The following is a 19341-nucleotide window of genomic DNA, read 5'->3' on the forward strand; positions in this document are numbered from 1 at the left end:
ACTTCCTCCAAAGGCCTGACCAGACACCAGAAATATCTAAAATGTTCAAACTATTTGGATTTTTAACATTTTATCAGTACAGTTATTTGTTCAAGTATATAGTTTTATTTTCCAACGTGGTCACAAGTGGTGTTTCAAAGGCCTTCACCAAACTGAAGGAAAAATAATCCCAGTACATCACACTGAGTCCTTGTTTCCTTCTGGACCTAAATATCGTCCTGTTTATGTTTATTTTATATATGTAGCATCACTATTAATACCGCTTAATACCACTAAATATGACTTATAGTGCTAAATATAAACTCCTCTAAAGTATCCACAACCTCAAAGCTTGTTGGAGAACCAGCCAGAAAGACACAGTCAGTCAGACAGATACAGTCGCTAAATGTTATATGCTACAACACCTATAGAGAGCTGAAGTCACGACCACTAACCTCTGCAAAACAATCTCTCATTCAGCATTTCTTTCATCTGCCACTCGGAAAAATAAAGGGTGTTCTTTGGGTTTACTAAGACAATTCGGCATCCAACATCAGGGCTGTGTCCTTTATAAAAACTTGAGAACAAATTCAACTAACATGTTCAAATTCACTTAAATACAGCTCATTTTGCTTCTGATCGTTTGTCTCCATTTTTATTTAATAGCTTGGTTCACCGATCGATCCGGTCAACAGGGCAGCAATAAGTCAAGCTGAAAGTGTATTTTAATAGATCAATCTCTTGGACCACAAAGCAAACTACTTTGGTTTGGTGCATTTATTCATTGCGAATATTTAATTCAATCAGCTCATTACAGTTTGAATGTTTCATTTTTTCTCATGTTGAAGGAAACGGTGGAATTTTAAATAGGAAGTGGCATCACTGTCCACCGCAACACTTTTAACACAGCTTGGTCCAAATCCATTAAACTCACCAACGCGCTCTTTTACTGTAGGTTACTGGAAAGGGAGATTGTTTTCTCAAGAACTTAGAACATAATTATATTCACAAGGGACGAGAGGTTGTTTGTCTTGCTCCATTAAAAGTAGGATTTGGGGACAGTCGTGTGCGACTATCTGCAGATACATGTTTCAACCATCTCCCCAGTATGTACTTGTGTATGTAACTTCTTTGGAAAACATTAGTAGGAAAGGGACTGAGAATGAGCTGACACTGCTGACCTGAACTGATGTCAGCGTGACTGGGACAAGAGTTCTGGTGTGGGGGTGTGGGGGGATTTTGGAAAACACTTACTGGAAAGGGAGATTGTTTTCTCAAGAACATAATTATATTCACAAGGGACGAGAGGTAGTTTGTCTTGCTCCATTAAAAGTAGAATTTGGAGACAGTCGTGTGCGACTGTCTGCAGATACATGTTTCAACCATCTCCCCAGCAATCAGTGCAGAAAAATGTTGAGATGTATTACATTATTTGCTAACTTTACTTTCACTGTCGCTTTAGTCCCAACAGTAACTGAATCTTCAACCGATGTTGGTTCACAATCATAGAATCCACAAGTAATTGACTTCTGCCCACAGCACCGAGTAATGTTTGTCGTAGTCAACCGACTCTCTGAGCAGGTGAAAGCCTGACTGCACTGACAGACAGATGGAGGGAAATCTCTGTAGCAAGAAAAACAGACAGACAGATCCTCATTCAGTGAGTGACGCTTGGCTGAGTTCACTGTGATGAGGTGCGCTGACATGCTCCGAGCAGCGTCTATCCAATGCTCTCAGCAGGATTATTAATATTCATCAGCATCAGCCAACACTGATCAATTGCACAAATACAGAAGGAAATTCGTATGAATGTATGCACAGTTAAACACACACACAAAAACAATCTTTCCAGGTATCATTTCCATAGATCTCAGCACAGCGATGATGTGGAAGAGCCTCCACTCTGTCTGTGAGTTTAAGAGAAAAGCTGATTACTTTTCCAGCAGAAAAAAAAAAGAGAGTAAACAGAGCTTTGAAGATGACGTCTGAGCCACAGTAATGAAACATGTTGTCTGAATATTTTGAAAGGTGTACACTGGAATAGGAAAGCAGTTTGAGGGAGGGAGGGTGTAGCAACACCACCGCTAGAGTTGCTAACAGTCCCTTGGGATTGTGATGTTTATTAAAAAAGAAGAAAAAAAAAAAACACAATATAAATTTTGATGAAACTAACATCACACTGACAAGTTTCTCTGAGTTTTACAAGCAGTAAGAGAGTTTTCCTGAGGGTGGGGATCTAGGGTTTTGCATGATTGTCAAATATCAGTGTTCTGATGATGGGGTCAGAGAGGGGGAGAAACAGGGGAGTTGATACAGGCTCGGGGGTTTATTCTCCTCCAGACACCCCCCAGCAGGGTATGGGGACAAAGCACCGACTCAGCAGACTGCCTGACTGTCATTGTGTGGTTTTTTTTTGTTAAACAGTGTCCACAATGTACAACAGGCAATAAAGTTAACATTCTAATCAGGGAGCCAGTCGACATCTGGCAAACAGCTCCTGAATAGTTTAACACAGGGTTCAATGTTACACAACAAAGCTGAGGTGGGAATCTCATTAATGTCTGAAGCCTCCAGTCAGTGGGAAAGGCTTCTGAGAGTGTTAATCCCACTCCCGACGAAGTCGAGCATCGCTGCTGACTGAAGCACCTTACAAGCAGCGGCCCGCTGGCACCGACGATGGAGTTACTAAGCAGGGGTGGACTTCACATAACAGCCACTCAATGAAAACAAAAGCCCCGGCCCTGTCTGCTGAGCCTCTCTTCCCCTTGCTGGAAAATCTAATAACCGATGTTCGCAGCATCTCCTCTGCCTCGTCCAAGGCTGACGCATCCTTATTACAATAGATCGGCCTCAATTGATTTGTCTTTGGAAGCCTCGGGGAAAATAAAGGCCCAATTGATTTTCTGGTTTACAGCCAGGGCTTGTGAGAAGTTTGCGCTTGAGATGAGGTTGATGGCAAGACACCCGGACGGCTGGAGACCGGGCAGGGGTGGGGACGCACGGGTGTGTATGCGTGATGTTGGTGTGAGTGGGAGAGGGTGAGGGTGAGCTTGGCGCCAGAGCTTCTACTGGAGATAAACAAGGCCGTTTGTTTGATACTGCAGCAGCTCATCTGTCATTTTAACTCAAGTGCCAGGCGATGTTGGTCCAGTCATCTATCAATCACACACACACACACACACACACACACACACACACACACACACACACACACACACACACACACACCAGGATGCCACAACAGAATAAGAGGCTGCTGTCAATGGTGGAGATAAGACTTCGCCACAGGGACACTTTTTGTCACTTTTTTGAAAAGATACAAAACAGAAAACACTCACGGTTCCTGTGTGTTTTCCTGTTTAGACGTTTTCTCAAAACTAAAATCCCAGTGACATGTCACACTGACTCATCCATCATTATGAACTAAAATGTAAATGCAACTTTTTAAAGGTTACTGCAGTGATTTAGTATTGTACATCCACAAAGTGAACAATCTTAAAAATGGCCAAATTCGAAGGTATGAGTCAAGTATCAAAACACTGGAACCTACATTTCCCATAATGCAACTCGATATAAAATTTCATTAGACCTTCTCTGGCCACTATAAACTCCATGCCCACAGGTTATATTGCAGGTTTTCTGTCAAGACTATATAGACTATATATAACTGCACTAGAGCTGAAACAATTAGTTGATTAATCAGTTCGTCGACTGACAGGAAAATTTATTCTGTTTTGATAATTTATTATTCAAGTAATTTCTTAAACTTTTATTTCTGTTTCAGCAACTTATACAATCGTATTCACAATTTCGCCTGCTGCTTTTTCCCCATTCTCAGCTGTATCATTATTTATGAATAATTTAACATATGAAAAGAAAAGAGGCATGAGTGTAAGTTTATGTACAAAGATGAATATTCCAGTCATTTTTAAAGTTAGAAACTCCAACATTTTCTTGTTTAAGCCTCTGAATTGTGAACTTTTTCTGTTTTTCCTTGTTTTAACATTAAAGTTGATTATATATTTTTAGGTGTTGGACTGTTAGTTGGACATAACAAGACGTCATGTCACAATATCACCTCCTGCTCTCAGCTGTGGAAAATATTTTTCAACAATTTTCTGATTAATAAATAAACAAAACAATTAATCAAAAAATAAGTTACAGATTATCAATTACAAAAATAATCATCAGTTACAGCCTTAAAACAGGACACATAACAATCACGTCACCTCCGCATATAATAAAGTTAAACTGTCATTTCCATATTCACATTGCCTGTAGTTATATTTACATGGACATGACGTAACCAGCTTTACCAAGAGCAACAAAATCTGAATGAGAGCATTTCCATCAACTAAACAAATATATTCAAGAACATGTGACTAGTAACATAACCAGTAATTCTGATATATTTCATCACCGCTTCCCACTTCAGATGGTGTTTCATCCAGTGATTTTATCACTCCATGTGATACACAACGAGAGCCCCTGTTTGGACTTGATTCTTTATTCTACGCCCTCTCTGGTGGAGTGGAGGCAGTTGACAGTGAGCGTCTACAGTACAGTGAGCAGACGCAGGTACTGGAATGTGAAGGTGTGTTTGAAAAATCTTTTACGGTCTCCTCCTTCAACACATTGTCTCTCTGTCTATAAACCATTTTTTCCCACCTCAGCTAGGTTTAAAAACTTTTTTGCAATATTCCCTTTTTGCAATATTCCCTTCATTTTCCTGGGTTTGTATTCAGGTTTTCTTTTATGCACAAATTGAAAATGCTCATAAAAATGGGTTGAAAACACTACCTGGCTTCAGGATACTGCATATTCACCTTTTTACTAACAAACGTACAAACAAGATCTTTCCACCAGGTGATTTGTCAGAGGTTCATCAGTGTATTAAACCCTCAGACTATGATGCTTCTCACTAACATCATCCACCAAGAAAAGAAACAGTCGCAGGAAAAGGTCAGAGCATGATGGGAGCAAATGGAAACAGACAAGTGGAAACTCTATTGATTAACTCGTGTGTCTGTCCACATGTTTGAGTCACATCCAGACCTTTCTCCTGCTGTAGTACCCTCTGTACAGCAGCAGTATCCTGCATCAGTGAATGGCAGGATTCAACCCCTCGCGACTCAACCACCTCAGGGTGATTTACAGTCACACAGCTGCTGGAAATGACAGTGTCGTTAGGGTGTTGGCAGGTAACGAAACTGTTGTTTGTAGCATCCTGATGCAGTGACGTTGTTAGAATACACAACTGCTGAGCAGCTAAAGGGATTTTGTAACACTCCTGCTTTCCACCTTCTCATACCTGTGTCAGTGCTTCCCTGGTTTACTGAAATCCCGGATTGTGTGGATTCAGTGCAGCCAGTGAACTATAAGTGTAACAGTACTGATATTTGTTCAAACTTCGTTCAAACTGATTTCTTCCTCTTCAGCACACTGATTTTTTTGTCACTGGCAAACTGTATCCCTACTTGTCTGTCAAAATCTAAATGAAGCAATGTTTTCTTCATCTGCCCCCTCCCCACACCCCACCCACTTATCCACTCGCTCATTTGCCCTTTCTCTCTGTCTTCCCGTCTCTCATTCCCGGGGCTCGGCGATTGTTCTTGTTATCGCTGAGGAGTGCACGGTAGTTTTGTGTCAGTGTGTTTGACGACGACATGGCGGTGGTGAAAAATGAGGCAGGTGGTGGCAATTCATCAACACTTGTGCAGCACATGGCGGCACTCTGGCAGAGGGAGGCAGAGGGAGGCGAGGCGAGGCGGCGCAAAAAACTCGACACTGAGGGGTTTTCTGTGTGAGGCCGGGCATGATGAAATGGATGCGGTTTCTCCTCTGCTGCATCACACAGACAGGAGGGAGGATGGATGAAGAGAGGAAAAGAAAGAGAGAGGGGAGGGAAGAGGGAAGGGTCTTTCCTCGATCTGCAGGCTTCCTCTTCCACATCAAGCATTTGCTTTTCTCCCACAGCAACGCCCTCCACATCATCCCCATCCCCGCCCTCCCCCTCCCGGCCCATGGAGTCAGTCTTTCAGGGTTTGCTCTACAAATTTGCAATGCACACTTTTTCTGTTTCCCTTTTTCCTATGCAATTTCTAAATCTCTGTTGGCGTGGAAACAGATGACAGAATACTGATAGAAACAGAGGATGAAGAGGGAGAGAAACTCTTTCACAGTCCAATGATGCCACGTCAACTCTCCCTCTCGCTCCCTCCCACCCTTTAACTTTCAAACCATCTCTTGATTTATCTTCCTCCCTGTCATCTCTGCTCTCAACCCCCTAAATCAGCATGTAAACACACACACACACACACACACACACACACACACACACACGCACACGCACACACACACACACACACCCCCTTGCCACCCTTACACTTTCTGACCTTTTCGCAATTTATCTCCTTCCCTATCATCTCTTCCCCCCAATGCCTCACTTCAATGCATAAACACACAAATACACACAGACACTGTACACACACACATACACTGCTGTGGTGCCGCTGAATGCCTGCAGCTGTGCAGCTCGCTCTACTGGGAGGAATGCAGGGAGGGAAAGAGGCATAAAGGCGATGGAGGGTCAAGTGATAAAAAAAAGCAAAAAAAGACCAAAAGCTCTCAACTGAAAGTTGTCCTTCACTTGCTCTAAATAACTGATGACTCCATCAGCTAATATGTCAACAAAAAGGAGAATGTGCCTCCATCTTAATGCCAGATAAGGAAGGAGTCACACAGAACAGATTAGAGAGAGTTGAATATGAAGTGCAAACTCATTTTCACGAAGCCAAACCAGTGGAACTGTAACAAACTAGAATTACTGCCTCGCAGTTGTTTGCCTCTGCCAACCCGCCAAGTTGCAGGAAATATGGTCACAATCTCCCCTTCCTGAGTTACAGCGTTGAATAATGGGCAGAGGTGTTTTTGCATTATGATGTCACACTGAAGTTGACCTTTGTTAAGGTTAACTTAACCCTAACCCTACAAATTTGGAAAATGTCATCATTTGTTTTAAACTGTGTGCTAATCAGCATAAGAATGAATTATGACCAAATACGTGTTTTGGGAGGTCACAGTGACCTTTGACCTTTGACCACCAAATTCTAATCAGTGCATCCTTGAGTCCTTGAGAATGTTTGTGCCAAATTTGAAGTTCCGTCAAGGCGTTACTGAGATATGTTCAGGAGAATGGGACGGACAGATGTACGACCGAAAACATCACGTCTCCAGCTGTGACTGTCGGCGGCACGGAGGCATAATGAAGAAACAATACGCGAGAATGGTGAAACAAGGACAGATAAGAGGAAAGAAGAGAACAATAGAAGTAAAGCCCTCAGAGATTCTTAAGTGGAGCAAAATGGCTTTATTGTAACTCCAGCTCCGATTTCAACAGCAAATTGAACAGGGAGCCTTTTCTTTGTTTTAGGTTCATACTTCGTGCTCACAAAAGAGAGAGGGAGGAGACAAATTGTGGAAGAAACAGTCCAAGTAGTAGTGACGCAGTGACATTAAAAATTCTTTGCACTTCCCACTCAAACAGGATGTAATAATGTCTATGATGCAAGAATTCAGAAGACGCACCAAAGTCCCTGCCACTATTGGCCAAAAGTATCAGTTGATTTACAACAATCATGAACTTCCAGAGAACAAGCGTCAACGGCACAAATGCCCCATTTTAAAACACATTTTACAGCAGCATCAGTCTGTGTTTTTGGCTGCTCCACAACAAGCTGACCATCACACACACACACACACACACATTTGACACAGTATGGCTTTCTACTATTATACTATTTACACATCCAGCAGAAGTTGTTTCTGACCATCTGATGAATTTAAGTCCAATATTCACACTGCTTTTAGCTATTTTTTTGTTTCCACCACCCACCCTGAGGGAAATATCTTTAAAAAATCTTCACTTTGCTCATTAGCTAGTGGCTAACCTTTCTGTTTCTGTTTGTTGTTTGTTCCCGCAGAGGGAGCCTTTCAATCAAAATGGTTATCTGGCCATAAAACCAAAACAATGCGCTAAAAGAGGCTAAACAGCCTCACAGAGGTGCCGGGAATGGCAGAGTCGGATGACAAATCCCTGTATGGTTGTTGCCAAGAGTGACACATTTTACATTATACATTGTTGAAATACAAAAATATTGAATGCTACAGTGGTACAGCAAGGTCTAACAGCAGTCGTACCATCAGACGGGTAGTAAACCTACCAGACACCTGGAATCATGGTGTTAATAGTTGCATATCCTCCAAGTAAATTTGACTAACCTGGGGGCTTGTTTAAAACCTGCCCCACTGCTCATGTTTCTTTCCCATCTGATTTCTTTCTAATGATTTTGCCATGTTCCCAGATCTCAGCAATTAACCTGGTGTTATTCTTTAATTGTATTAAATAAGAGGCAAAGTCATACAAGTCAGTGTGCACCTCTGTAAATGGACTAGCAGATTTTGGCATTGTACATATCCTCATATTTCTCCACCCTGTAGAAATCAATTAATCTTAATTCTCCACATTAACATAACTGATTTTCTGAATTCTAAATATATGTGTGTGAGAGAAAAATACAAGAGCCGAGAACAGAGAGAGAGAGAGAGAGAGAGAGAGAGCTGGAGACAGATGGAGAGAAAAAAATATCATTAAAGCTTTGTGCCCTCGAGTCACCTTAACATGTTTTATTTGCTGTCCCTTAGAAGCAGAGTTGGCATCAGAAGTGTTTGCATCACGGTCTGGGTCAGACTGGGCCGAGCACCTGATACACACAGCCAGAGGCTACAGTCCTTCAGGACACGCACGCACGCACGCACGCACGCACGCACGCACGCACGCACGCACGCACGCACACATTGAGTTAGCAAACTTTGAGTTTGATATATTATGTCCACCTATATTTACTCTTTAACTGTAACAGATTAATATCATAACACATTCTTACCGTTAAAAAATAAAAGTCGAATACATGAGCAAGAAAACGCACCATTACTCAATTCAATACACTGCTACAGCCTCACTTTGTCTCCTGTGACTGCTGAGTCTACTTAAACAAAACTGCATTTTAGCTTTTAGCATTATCCCACTTTCCTTGTTGCAACAGGTGCCAATGTTCAGCAAAAGTTACATGGGATCAGTTTAACAAAATCCCAAATGATAAATCAAATCAAAACCACATGCACACACAAAAAAAAATATATGTATGATTCTTTGTCCAAAATCAAAAGAAAACTGCCCGAAAACTGCATTGATGAATACAAATTACTCATTTGTGTGCATGTGTATAAAAAAGGTTTTGTAGAAATAAAAGTGGGAACAGCGACTTTGTTCTTGACCGAACAATCCGCCCGTAGTCCAAACTGACATTTGACCTTTAACACACACACACACACACACACCAGCACACATGTATATGCATCACACTGTGTATGAATCAGTCCACAACGAGGTGAGTTGGGGTGATGGTGTTTAAAAAATGTCAAGCCGACAGTCAGTGATACGGTTGAATTGGTGTTTCTGAGATGGAGACTGGGGCGGAGGAGGGTGATGAAACAATGACTGCCTCTGCAGCTCAGTCCTCCAGTTAATACTGACACTGAATAGTACCTCCAGCAACAAGCTGTGTCCTTGTACCACTATAACTTTTTAATGAGAGCGGCTGCTCCCGACAGAGCTCATTGGTCCAACCTTGGGCCGACTGCTTCCACAACATTTTCCATGGCATTTTAGTTTTTGAAAAGGGCAGTACAGTTTGAATAACAGCATGAAGTTGATTGAAACAATCTTCATAATCGAAACTAAATAGTTTCCTGATGGCTTGCTGATAGTTTGGGACCACGGTGTTACCATGGTACTAAAACTTAAATATAACTCACACATAGCAGCATTGATAATTGTCATTGTTGCTCTTCCTGTGTTTCCTGTCACATTACAATATCCTTCAATCAAATAAAAGCAAAAATGTCAAAAATGCACATGCATCTGCATTAGTAGAACAGCCAATAGGAGCGCTCTCTCTCTCTCTCTCTGAAAAGACCTGTGATTGGCCAAAGTCTCCGGTCACATGCTTGATTTCCTGAAACGGAGCCAAGAGGGGGTGCACACGTCTGGTTTACTCTCAGACCACTTCAAATGCAATATGCTGATGGGTGATTTCTGCCCATTGACACCAAAACAATTATTGCCTCACTTGGCTTTAATGTAGAAGAAATCAGATCAGTTTGAGTATTCTAGTATTCTTTAGTTCAGATATTGTATCACCATACAACAATAAAAGCAATCAATAACAGTACATACAAGAAGTTAAATCCAGAGACAACCAGCATATCACTCTGTCACTCTAACCACTGATAGCTTTTTATCCTCTTGCCTTGACTCCTTTCTTTTTCTCTCTCACGCAGCCATTGATTTTTCCACACTCTTGCTCTTTCCCTCCCTCCCTCTGCAACCCCGTTGTTTGCCTCCTCATGGGATCTCTTCATCTCCTCTCCTGCTGCTCCATCTTTCATGTGTCTCTCCTCTGTCTTTGACAGAGACAGAAACTTTATTTCTCTTCCTCTGCCACCCAGGGACACGGACCACAGTCCGCTGTCAGGCCGCTCGCTCCCCGAGCCTATCTGCAGCTGAACACCGCAATGAGTTCAGCTGCGTACTGAGGAACTCGGAGCAAAAGGCTGATTTTCAACCTTCTTATTCAGTCTTGACAAGATTATGTGTCTTAAATCAGATAGAGATACTAATCTGTGTCCAAAAACAGGGTCTTCTATCAAACTATCTTGACATGAGACAACAATTTGTGTGATAACATGCAAACAATCATTGCCTGCTTGCATATAGAGAGCTCATTAGGGAAATCGAAAGCAAAAGACAAAATAATTTACAGTAAAGAAACCAAACGTACATACTTCTAGATGCATGCCAGGAATGTGACATGTAGCGACTCTAATATCCTCCTTCAAAATCATTTTACCGTTGCTGTAGCAGGCTGAGTTTCTTTGGGCACAAGAGGCATGAACGTCTCTAAAACACCACACACTCAACATTATGTGAAAACTAAAAAAGCATTCAGGGAGGAATTGTCTCCATCAAGGCCACTCAGCCTACAAAACACAGATGATAGAAAATGTTGATAAATGATTAATCTGCAAGTGAAGATGGATCTGCATCTGACTGTAGGCTATTAAGTGACAGACAAACCTTAGCTGGATGATGGATATGACTTTTTAAAAAATACCAAAAATCCTGTCATTTATGTCAAATCTCACTGTCCACAAATGTAAGCGACCAAGTGGGAAAACTGTTCATGTCCTCATCCTTTTGTAAGTCTAGGTCCAAGATATCAGGAATTTTTTGTACATGTGTTGTAAGCAAATCGGTGGCAAAACTGGATGCAGCTATATCTAAAACATATTAACACTGACACAATCTATTTAGCTAATGAAAAAACCTGGTTTCAGACCACTAGAAATATGTAATTTGCAAAAAAATGTCTCTTTCAGGTTTCATTTCCCTTTATCTGGTGTAACTCAAAGGCAATTATGTGTTACCACTACAAACTTGGAGGTTTTCCCATGCTTTTCATTCTTCTGAATAATTCAATATTCAAAATAAGCCATGACGTCTGAGTAATGGAAATTCAAATTTACCACGTTGCTTTTGCATGGGTGAAATGCACTCAAATTCTGCAGGGTCACCTGGAGTAGAAACAGAACAATTTGTCACAACTGCGCATTTTTAAGACTTAAAGCAGTTCACAAACAAGAATGTGGAATTTCACATTGTATATATGTGCACACATATATATGTATACATACAAACTATATAATTGTGCCTAAATGAAACTTATTATTTTAACCACTTAAGCTATGACTAACAGCAATCGCATTTACTGCAGGGTTCAGGAATTACAAGTCAAAACATTAAGCGCATTGTAAATAACCACATGCTGGCACCACCTGCAACAAATCTAATTACATCTTCTTTGGCCCGTGGGCTCACTTTTCATTGAATAACTGAAAGGAGCTCTTTGTAAGTTTTGCTATTGCTGCATGGCCAGCATTAGCATGAACAGCTGTTTACTTACCAGTATTGGCAAGAGCTTCAGCCATCGTTTTGTTTATAGTACAAGAGGTTAAAATACATCCTCTGAGCAGCGCTACTTCTTCAGGGCAGGCTGGACACTACAGTGACTCAGTATCAGTGAATAACGAGACAGTCCAACCAGACCAAGGCTAGCTGGTTAGCATGCTAACTTCATTAGAAGAAAATAAGTGAGAGAAATAGAACCAAAACAAGAGAGTTGCTTTCTACCTCTGGGGAAAGCTCTTGTTGAGTAAAGGCATTAAGTATGATGCTGAACTCATGTTTGTTCTAGACTGGTATGTGAACATCTGTTAATGCTAATGCTGGCTGTAGCAAAACTTACAAATAGCTCCTTTAAGTAGTTTTTTGGGATATCCTGCGAACAGACAGACAAGCCTACCTGAATAATCATGTTCCTAACAAATCCACAGCAAACACCAATGATGTTCAGATACAAATTATAGTCCTGTTAAAACATAAATATTAGAAATGATGGGATCACATGTCTGTAGCATAAAGCTCACCAGCTCTAACTGCTAATGTACAGTAGGTCTGATCGAATGTGCCTGCAGCCTGTTGAGTGAGTGAAAGGGTAAAGCTGGGTTAAGGCCTTGAGGAACCTGCTACAGCGCTGCCTACTCAGCACAAAGCCTCTCTCCCTGTCTCAGTCTCTTTGTAGAGAGGCTGATCAAAGAGAGGGGCGCGCTCAGAGGATTCACCACGTCAGGGAGCTTCTGAGCAGATCAGCACGGACACCCCATTATGTTTCCCAGTGGGGTACACTGAGGGATGTTAGAGTGCACACACACACCAGTGTGCCTGTGTGTGAGCCACTGTGAATGAACATATAAGTGTCAGCTCACACAAGCAGCTGCACTTGGGTGCTGAATGTTCAATTCTGTGCATGTTTGAAAATACATTTCTGAAGCATCTTAGTGTGCTAACGGTCTGCAGCTTTGACTGGTAATGAGGAAGATAGGGCCAAACTGAGCGGCGCTGCCTGTTATTTCAGATGAGAATCACAGGATCAAAGGCTTTTTCTCTGCTCATCGTTACTTCTCCTTTTCTGCCTGTGTGTCTCTGCTTAACCTCAGGCATCCTTGGCTCACCTCTGCCCCTTCCACACCCCTCTGAAAATGCAGAGAAGCTGTCAAAGGCTCTTAAACTCTTAAACTTTCCACGTCCTCTGCAGCAGAGTTGTGTACTATTACTGAAACAGGAAGCCTGGGTTCAAGCTCTCATCTTAAAATAAAATGAGGAATCTCAACTAGCTGCAGGAGTGCTCATACATGACCTCAGTCCTCCCTGCTGACACGAGATAAAGCTAAAAAGAAATTACCATACCAACATGCCATGTACACACACACACTGGATCTGATGTATGGGTTTAATTTGACTTCACTCCCTTTTCTCCACATGTGTGCCTGCTAATAAGGCAAGAAGAAGATATTTTGATCAAAAACAATTCTTCAGAGTCTGTCTATTCTAAACAGTTTTCTGTAGTTACCAGAGTTTTTATGCTCCTCTACAATAAATTTGCTTAACAGGAAATTAGATAAGAATGTTTAAGCTTTCTACCAAGAAACTTGGCTTTACTTTAGGATTTGGGGAAATTCCTCAATGAGTCACTTGCAGTGGCTTTTAATCCTATTTTAAGACTGTGTAAATCACTCCTCTCACCATGTGCCAAGGTACCACACAAACAAGTTATTTGTGTAATTGCATGTGCGAATGTGTGCACTGGAGTGTGAGAACACAAAGGTCTAATATATATTATTTGTCACTTGCCTCATTCTTTGACTCCTGTATCTGCAGCTGGGAAGTGTATGCAAAGGTATTCTCTGGAGCGACAGTCGGCCTACAGAAGAGGAAAGGAAGAAGAGAGGAAGAAGAAGGGACAAGGGAAAGAGAGAGACAGACAGTAAGAGTCACAGAGAGAAAAAAAGGGAGAAAAAGAGGGAGAGATTCCACATTTAACAAGTTGTCACAAACAGTTTGCAGTTGCTCAGCTGCTGTCAGAGGTGAGCAGGAACGCCCTTACACACCTAACAAGCTCCTCTGAACTTTGAAATGAAAATTAAGTCCCTCGATGCTGAAGTTACACAGAATAAACTGAGCTCTTGTGGTTGGTGCCAAATCTGACAAACAACATAAATCATTATCTGTGAGGTGTTTGTACACATGTCTCTTAAGCAATATTTCCATCTAAACATCATTAGGATATTACAGCACCCATACTCAGGTCATTTAAATATTCTTTGTTGTGATCTCTTCTTAAGACTTAAAATCTACCATTTATTTATCACAGTGCTGCTGTAGGTTACTCTCACTAAATAGTACTAACAAATCAAAACTCATGCTGTGAAGATGAGGCTCCATAAAGGCAACATGACATGAAGACTGGGATGGTAAACCCCCTGCTGTCATGGAGAGTACTCATGAATGAACCCTTCACCTGTTCATTTGGTGCTTATGATCCAATCAGCTGTCATTTCAAGAAGTTGGTACAACTTTGGTTTGTATCATCATTCATGGACTATGGGACTGGGACTGTGTCAAAGGCTAAGGATATTAGTGGGGTTCCTCAAGGCTCAATATTAGGGCCTCTCTTATCTTTACAGATTAATTACATGGCAGCTGCAGCAGTGTTATGATTTAGAAAGTTTTTCAGGATCCAAAAGGATCAAAGGAGGTGTGAACTGCTGAAAGATGCAAGCAGACAAAAGCTAAACTGGGTTCAAAAGACAACACGAGTATTCAGGCGAGAAAAACTACAAGTTGGCTGAAGAGTTGTAGCACGTAGATGAACTAAGCAATTTGCTGAAGACTGGAGGGAAGAGTTTGGGTCGAAAAGTCTTTTTTACTTACGAAGGTTCCCAACTCAGTGAAATGACCTGGAAGTATTTCAGCGGCAGCCATGATAAGAGCTGGTCATATTCTCTCAGTGATAAGGAAAGGAGCTTCAATACTTCCTATCTTATCTCCTTTAGCAAAGGAAACACTGGACTTTCCTTTATGAAAGGAAAGGATAAAATGCCGTCCCATAATTCCTTGCAGCTGCAACATTTAAAGCAATACACCATTGAATTTTCACCTCGTCAGACCCATGCACATGTAGAAACAACAGAGCAGCTGTTTTATGTTTGTGACACAATCATGGAAATCCTTGTTTGATCGACTGAAGCCGAAATCCATAAATATAGTATAATATATCTCTTCTCTTTCAAATCTGTCCAGTTAGAAGTCATCATGAAAAACAAATATATTGAATTTCTAGTTAACAATATGATCATCATAACAAAACATTATAGCCTAAACATAAATGTCATTTCACTAAATCCCCTCCCATTGAGGAATTCACTAAAAATTAATTTTCTCTATAACAATTGCATAGAAATGTCAAAAGCTTCTATGCCAGGAAACTTTACACTTATGTCTGAATATAATTTCTTCAGATTTCTTGCTCAGTCCCTTATTTCTATTTAATTATTATTTTACTGACACAGCTTTCTATATTTGTATATTTCTTTCATGTCATCTTATTTTAAAATTTCATTCCTGTTTGCTTAGTTTTTGTGGTTAGGGAAGGAGTATTTATCCTCCAAGTTAGTTTAAAAAAAAAAAGAAGCTTAGTGTAAATGCAGTCGGATTCTCTCCGCACCGCAATTGCCTTTTCCTAAGTCCTTATGAATTCTCCTTCACATCTTTCCTTGACCTCATGACACTTTCCATCGAGGTTGAGGAGAAGTGGTTAGAGAGGAGATTATTTTGACTTTTTGACCGCAGCCCGGGTTTAAATACTACAGGTGCTTGTTGAGTTAATGAGGTGATGAGCAGCATGTGGGGGAAGGGACCGGAGGGCCACGCCCAGGCAGACACATATGTAACACAAGGCAAGATAGGAGAGCAGAAACAGTATGGGAGAGACACATAGATACCATAACAGGCAGGGCTGTTTCTGATCATTTTGATGCCCTATAGGCCACCGCACACCCACCGCTGCAGAATAATTTAATCACATTTTAGTTTATTTCAAGTTCATTTAGCTTCAACCTCAACCTCTGTTCTGTGTCCTATCATCATCATATTAGTGCCTTTACATGCACATTACTCCCTGTAATCTCTTATCCTGATTTTAATCATGTCTGGGATGGGATATGGAACAAAAGCAACCTGGATTTTCATATTCTAATATTAAGTTTCTGATCATGTGTGCAGGTGTGTCATTTCACTCACACACCAACTCTCTGTCATTTCTGCCCTGAAATGCATGTATTTTCTTTTATTTATACTTATTTATAGTTATAAATGTCCTGGTCGTATTTTATTATCCAATATATTGTGGAGTTCTATTTAAATTACACAGCTTCCAGTGCATATTTAGCATGCATTAGGCCCGCATTAAAATTACTCAAGCAACTTGGATGTTTGACAGCTTAATAGCTCTGCATTAAGAAAATATAACCCATATCACCCACAGCTTTTCTTTGATGGCTTCCTATAATATTTTGTAAAGTGTCCTTTAGTGCTTTGTATCCTATTCATGGAGTTACCAATACTCAGGAACCAGTCATTCCAGAAACTCAATCTTACTTGCAACTAAGAAGAAGCTGCAAAGGACAAACACATAAAAAATTGTGCCACAGAACTGAAGCTGTATCCCACACATCTATCACATATACAAGACCTGTCACCCGTTGTAAATCTGTTGCAGAAGTGGGGTTTCCACATATTTCGACTCTCATTATTAACAAAATGCGACATTTTTTGACTGTCAGCAGTGGTTGTCTCATGTGGACGTTTTCAACAGTCACTCCAGGATTTTGCTTTCTACCAACTGGCTCCTCCAGCTGGTGGCGCCCTAGGCAACAGCCCTGAACCACAGTTAAAGGCGAGCTTCTGGTGAATGGGTTCTGTTACTGGTTTCTGGGAAAGATATCAGTAAGAATGAGATCACTGCAGAATTAGGATGTGGGAGAGAATGGCTCGTAGCTAATTAGCTTTCAGTGCATTTGGGTATAACTAAGTCATTCATATTTGCAACTAAGAGGATGTTGCAAGAGACATTAACATTAGAATCTGTGTGTTACAGAACTGAAATTGTATCTCAGTCATCTGCTGCACATTCAGGAATAACAGGATTTTCTAAGAGTGCCAGTAAACCATTCCATTTCAATTTCAAGTAAGAACCATCCTTTATTTTGATTATGCCCATTCCACTTGATATGATCGTTTGACCATTTAAATTTAGGAACAAGTTGCAGGTGATGCAAAATTACTGAAAGCATCTTCTCAAACTCATGCTGGTTGTGAGGATGATGAAGTGCTGCCTGTACGGCTCAGGGCAGAACAACAGAAGCTGCATCATATGTACATCATCATCACTGGGTATATCCTTGACTGTCTGCATTCACAGACAACAACGGTCCATACTCAGCATGCCTTAAGTGTGTGTTTATGTACAGTGCCTTGACTAAATACTGTAGTCAGATGATCCGAGTTCTCACTTCAACAAATATCCCTTGGATCTGTGTGTTTTGAAGAGCCATAAATCAATCAATCAATCAAATCTCTGCAAATGCTATTAAAGGTCATTATGAAAAATACTTGAAGAAATAAGGCCCAGTCTGATTATTTCTGCCACCAGCTTTTGATCAATGCTTTGTTCAGTGAAGCTGTTTGAGTTCATAAACCTGGTCTCCACTGATCAAACTGTTCTGCTGCTGCACAGTCATTTGATACCAGTTATGCAATTTAGATGTGAATTGCTGGCAAGGACCCATGTGTGTGTGTGTGTGTGTGTGTGTGTGTGTGTGTGTGTGTGTGTGTGTTTGTGGGTGTGTGTGCCTGTGTGAAGAGTATGTGTGCGAATGTCTGCACACATCTCCATGACAGTATTTGTGTTATGAGAGAGCAACACTTCACAATGAAGCTAGCTGCTATGTCAGATAGAATAAATACGAATCAACACTCGCACGCACGCACGCACTCGCACGCACGCACGCACGCACGCACGCACACACACACACACACACACACACACACAGACAAACACACACACACACCTTTATGTTTAAGGTGAAGCCAAAGTCATATTTAATATACACCTACTTTAAAGTATGATGTCAGTGCTTTTTTAAGCTTGAGATACTAACTTCAGCAGCAGCTCATCTCTGTCTGGGAATGTTGAATCGTGGTCATTACGCTGCATATTTCATTCAAGCTTCTTGATGTAAAGTGCCTGTGGGGATCTGAATTAGCGTAGCAAACCATGTTAAATCTGCAGTGGCCAACAAGCTAACCTGCTGTAGTGTTTTGTGTCCCTGCTCAGATCGCTGCTCCCTCCCCTGTGGGTAAAAATACTTCAAGTTGAGAGAGGAGAGGAAGATCCAGGCAGAAGCTACAGCTGGAGAAATGTTGAAAACCTCAAAACAGAACAGAACAGAACAGCAGGTTTGAGACTCCTCATTTACATAGTGCCATAAAGAAAAAAGTCCCCAATGCTGCTTGAGCTGTGTTTACATGCAGACACACACACACACACACACACGCACACACAAAGAGAGCAGATACAACAACAGTAACACGGGGCCATCCATCTCGTCATTAGGCCGCCCGGATGGATTACCATGACATTTTGTGCAGACATTCATGTTCCAATCAGAACTGTAATAAACTTGATGATCCCTTAAGTTCTCATTTAACATCATCAGGTAAAATTTTTAATGTCTTTGGTTTATGACCAAATAGTAAAAATACTACAAACTACCGCCATATAAACATCAGCTGTACTTTGCGTTTACTACTAATTAGCAAATCCTAGCATGCTAAATCATGACTATTGTGTTTCTAAAGCTTCACTCTGAAATTTTATCCCCTTCCTGGACGGTGTGTCAATCATAGCGGGAGATGGGAGACTCACAACAGACTGCTATGACCTGCACGGTGAGGGAACGTGACAGTCGGAGACAGCTGAAGGCATTAGTACACTACTTTTTGACAGCTCTCCTAGCTTGTCAACTTGAACTCAAATTCTCTCAAGTGAGATTTTGTAGTTTTTGAAATGAGAAATAACTCTGTTCTTCTGCTACAAATGAAAAGTTAAATTCATGAGCGATTAAATAAATATACACCCTTGCTCAATTCAGTGCACTCGGAATTTGTGTCATACGTTATGTATATTATGTTTTTTCATTTATCATTATATTGTAATTGTCACATGTAGCTACTGTGGCTACTTTTCAGCAAGTTATACAGTCTCATGTTCTCTAAAAACTCTC

General features: G+C 41.0%; 1 protein-coding gene across 2 annotated transcripts in view; it reads right to left on the reverse strand.

The window, feature by feature from the left end:
* LOC111655461 (endonuclease V) overlaps positions 1–19341 on the reverse strand; it is a 63451-nt gene that overhangs the window by 15948 nt on the left and 28162 nt on the right. The window contains exon 8 of one of the 2 annotated variants that reach the window (XM_087174131.1): positions 13850–13919. The exons of the other annotated variant lie outside the window; for it this stretch is intronic. Within the exon in view, the coding sequence (XP_087030257.1) occupies positions 13851–13919 (69 nt within the window). The 3' untranslated portion in view covers position 13850. The remainder of the gene's footprint in view (positions 1–13849; positions 13920–19341) is intronic. 2 annotated transcript variants of the gene reach the window in all.

This window comes from Seriola lalandi, unplaced genomic scaffold (genome assembly GCF_002814215.2).
Source record: "Seriola lalandi dorsalis isolate HSWRI2012SDOR001 ecotype SW California unplaced genomic scaffold, Sedor1 jcf7180002054318, whole genome shotgun sequence".
NCBI classification, from domain to species: Eukaryota; Metazoa; Chordata; class Actinopteri; order Carangiformes; family Carangidae; genus Seriola; species Seriola lalandi.